The following is a 4015-nucleotide window of genomic DNA, read 5'->3' on the forward strand; positions in this document are numbered from 1 at the left end:
TGAATCCGTTGAGAATATCATTTAGTGAGTGAGGAACACTTGTGAGTATCTTTAAAGTCGGGTATAAGAGCTTAGGTTGGAAATATAACATTCAACAATGTCCAACCGGTTGCATTTCGATCAATTTAGAACTTGTTGCATTTCTTACACAAAATCAACTCTCGGGACAAATAGAACCGGTTACACTTTTCTAGCCGATTTCACTTTGAAGTAGACCAGTTGTATTTGCCTGCGAAAAATCGGCAACTTTTTAGTTTTATATTTTTTCCAAACTTGTAAGTTAGTCATTGCATGATTTTAAAATCTCTTTTTGACATATTGTAAAGATTCTCTACTATATATATAACATCTTCCACAAACCCTAGAGAGATTAGAGCGTTTGATTGTTTTAATTGGAACAATAAGGGCTTTCATCTTTTACTCATCCTTTGATTCAAAACCCTATTGTTTCAACAATAAGTGTTTTCATCTTTTACCCATCCTTTGATCAAAAACCCTAATTCTCAAAAACGTGTTCAAAAGCAAGCAAAATAGACGTTAAAGAAAAGCTTGGTAAGTTCTTGTTGTTTGGATGTAAAATATTTAAAATTATTATTTTTTTCTTGTTTAATTCTCCAAAATTTAAATAAAATATTTAATAAAAAGCTAACAAAAATATTTTAAATAAAATACTTTTTCTTGTTTAGTTGTCCAATATAAGTTCTAATTTTTTTTTCAAGACCTTTGCCGAACGCCTAAAATTTAAAAGAAAAAAATATTTTACTCAAAGAAGTTTTAATAAAAAATAATTTTTGAAAAAGATATTTTACGTGGATTAATCCGAATCACCTACAACAATCTTTTCAAATGTTTCTAATCTTTCCTTTTTGTTTCTTTTTCTGAAATCCTTCAGAGCCTACAAATTCATCAAACCCGAAAAGCACAGGTTCATTTATTTTGAGCAAACCATTCAAAGTCCAAAACCATGGTACAAGCACTACAGTATCAATAATGTAATAGTAGTATAAAAACTGCAGCCTGCAAAACAAGTACGTGATCACACAATTATCTCCAATTAATTAATTCACAATCTCAACGGGCTCGAAACCCTTGGCGATCGATCCCTTGACTGCATCAAGAACCAATTGTGTCTTTCTACTGAGGGTTGGCCACTTCTTCTCCGGCTTCAAGCCATTACTCTTAATACCATTAACCAGAGTAGCAAATTCTGTCACCATGAGAGCTTCCTGAGGAAGATCGGTCGTGACAATGTGCTCACCCGGTATCGGTTCACAGCCTAGAGCGCGTTCCCCAAACTTGGAATTCGAAGCTATGAAAAATGTCCCAACATTCTCTTGAAAAGGACCAGCAAAGTCATGAACACGCAAATAACCCTTTGTTCCGAGAGCAGTTAGGTCCATGCTAAAATTGGTAAGGAAAGAGCAATAGAAGGTTGCTATTCTCCCGTCCTCCCACCAAAGAGAAGCTCCGCATGATAGAATCACCCCTGCTTCGTTGAAGTCCGGTTCGCGCAAAGCTGTTACTGTTTTGGGCAGGTCATAGTCTGCAGCCCAAAGACTTGCCCTGATGCAGTACCATCCAGCATCACCAAGAGCTCCATAAGCATCGAGATCAGGCTTCACGCGAATGTCATTTTTGAGAAAGTCTGCGCCAGCATCGTATGTGAAGGAGGTGTGTAACTGTGGAAATAAAAAATAATCATCTTCGGACAATCCCAGAATGCAGAGGAAATGATAGCTTAAAATTGAGCTAGCGTGAGAGAGAAGAATTGAAGCACAAAACGTGATTGCTAAGCTATTGGTGGCTTATTTGTTTTCATTATACATCATCCACATATAATTAATAGAATTTTTTTTTACAGTGGCAGAGATCAAATGGTAAACTAGACCTTCCAAGAAATATGAAATGCAGTCATAAGCGAGAAGGCTATCATTTCAGTCTCGTCCATTACACAAACTATTTGACAATTTTGAATTTTTGACAGCACGAAACAGGACAACCAAAAAAAAATAAAAAATAATACTAATAATAATAAAACTAAAATAAAAAAATAGAACAAAACCGCAACTGTTGAAATGCAAACCGTGTTATCATTTTATACACCAAAAACATGTTTATTTACAACACTCTGTTCTCATGTTTATCATTTCTTAGGGATCAATGTTTGATGCGATTCTAGAAGTCAGATTCACGAATTCACGAACCGATATAAGAACAACCACTTTGTGAAAAAAAAAAAAAAAAAAATCGTCTCACTTTTCAGGATCAAGCGATTGATACCAAAAAAATCCCCAAATATCAAAAATCAAAATATGACAAATTCAATCAATTTGAAGTGACTGAAAAATAAATAAATAAATCAACCAAAACATAAATTTATTATTTTACATTCCAAAGTAAAAAAAGTTATTAGATAGTACCGGGTCAATCACTAATTGACACCCATACGGCAACAAGGTCAACTGCAATTAGTAATTGATCCGCACCATACAATAATTTTTCGGGAATTAGTGATCGAAAATTAAATGAGTTAAATTCATCAAATTAAGAAAAATAACAAATAATAAAACAAGTAAATGAGTGTGTGTAGACGTACCGATTTGAGTTTTCCGAAATGGAGCTTATCTGAGATAAATTCTGTCATCTTAGCCGTCCGAGGATGATGCATCCACATGGTGGCGTCCATGAACTGCACACCGTTGGATTCGCATGCCTCAAGGATCGTGTCCAGCTCCGTCACGTGCAAAGCCACCGGCTTCTCCAGCAGCACGTGCTTCTTCTTCTCGGCGGCCAAGACTGCCCAGCGCACGTGCAGGCTGGTCGGGAGTGGCACGTACACAGCGTCCACCTCTGGGTCATCCAGCACGGCCTCGTAGCTGCCGTACAATTTAGCCGACGCCGGGAAGCCGTTCTCGGCAGCGTATCTCGAGGCTTTTTCGATCGAACGGCTACCGATGGCCCAGATGGTGGCGTTGGGCGCGAGCGTAATGGCCTTCGATACCTTGCGTGCTATGTTAGCGCAGCCCAAGATTCCGAAACGTACCGTGGTTTCGGCCATTTTTTTTTTTTTTTTACTCTCAACTTTTTCCCCAGGCTGTGAGAAAGCAATAAGAACGAGATATTACTCCAATTCTTGAAATTTTTATAGAAAATGTGCCGGCGATGTTACAAATACCAGAAAGTCGTATGCATAGTTGAGTGTTTGACTGGAGTGGTACCAGAAAGAGAAACATTGATCCACACACAATATAACACCTGTGAAATTAGAAGAATTGCTTTTGTCGTCTTTGAAAAGTCACACGCGTGATTAACACAGGGTGCGACTGATCCGATCCGATTACCTATCAATCTTAATCTAAATTTGATAAATCTTAATCTGACACGATACGTGGGGATAGATAGGATCCGTATAATAACATATATGATTGGATTGGATTCAATTCGCAATTTCATCAAAATTATTTATTATTATTTTTATAATTAATATTATTTATTATTTATTTATTTTTTAATCATAACCGAATGGATAAAATTTTAATTTATTAATATTAATTCATATATTTAAATAATTATTCACTAATATATTTCTAGAGTCCATTGAATTATCATTTTTTTTTTTTTTTTTTTTTTTTTTTACGAGACAAGAAGTATTAGATATTAAATTAGTAGATGTAGAGAGTCGAACCATGATACTCTAAAGTCCACCGAAGGCACTAATCCGCTGAGCTATCGAGTTATCTGTTTTACTTATCATTAACAATGAAGTCCTTTAACCCTACAAAAGTGACCTTAGAACTCACCATTTACAGAAATGGTGAAAGATAGGGTAGTGATACAAGCCATAACCCAATCCACAAAGGTAGTTGGAAACCAAAGAGTGTTAATGAGTCAAGTATGAGTCCCACCCAATTGAGTCGAATGCTTTCATTAGGTCAACATTGATAGCACATTTGGGCGGAACAAGGTGATTGCGGTAACCTTGAAATAATTCTTGAGCTAAAAGGACACTGTCCCA

The 4015-nt window shown here is 36.2% G+C and overlaps 1 protein-coding gene across 1 annotated transcript; it reads right to left on the reverse strand.

Moving 5' to 3' along the window:
• Positions 1-902: 902 nt before the first annotated feature.
• On the reverse strand, positions 903-3157 carry LOC132303347 (uncharacterized oxidoreductase At4g09670-like). The gene is made up of 2 exons (XM_059800576.1): positions 2597-3157; positions 903-1679 (listed from the first exon to the last, which is right to left on the reverse strand). Exons 1-2 carry the CDS (start codon positions 3056-3058, stop codon positions 1059-1061), a joined length of 1083 nt encoding a protein of 360 aa, XP_059656559.1. The 5' UTR covers positions 3059-3157; the 3' UTR covers positions 903-1058.
• Positions 3158-4015: the final 858 nt, after the last annotated feature.

This window comes from Cornus florida, unplaced genomic scaffold (assembly GCF_030987335.1).
Source record: "Cornus florida cultivar Cherokee Brave unplaced genomic scaffold, ASM3098733v1 CherokeeBrave_3.0.0_Hap2_Chr04, whole genome shotgun sequence".
NCBI classification, from domain to species: Eukaryota; Viridiplantae; Streptophyta; class Magnoliopsida; order Cornales; family Cornaceae; genus Cornus; species Cornus florida.

What these genes read in the sequence shown, in the direction of transcription:
- LOC132303347 (XM_059800576.1), bottom strand. Translation starts at nt 3,058, where the DNA reads ATGGCCGAAACCACGGTACGTTTCGGAATCTTGGGCTGCGCTAACATA. An exon ending in ATTTCGGAAAACTCAAATCG is followed by an intron (nt 1,680 to 2,596) that starts GTACGTCTACAC and finishes TTATTTCCACAG; the next exon opens with TTACACACCTCCTTCACATA.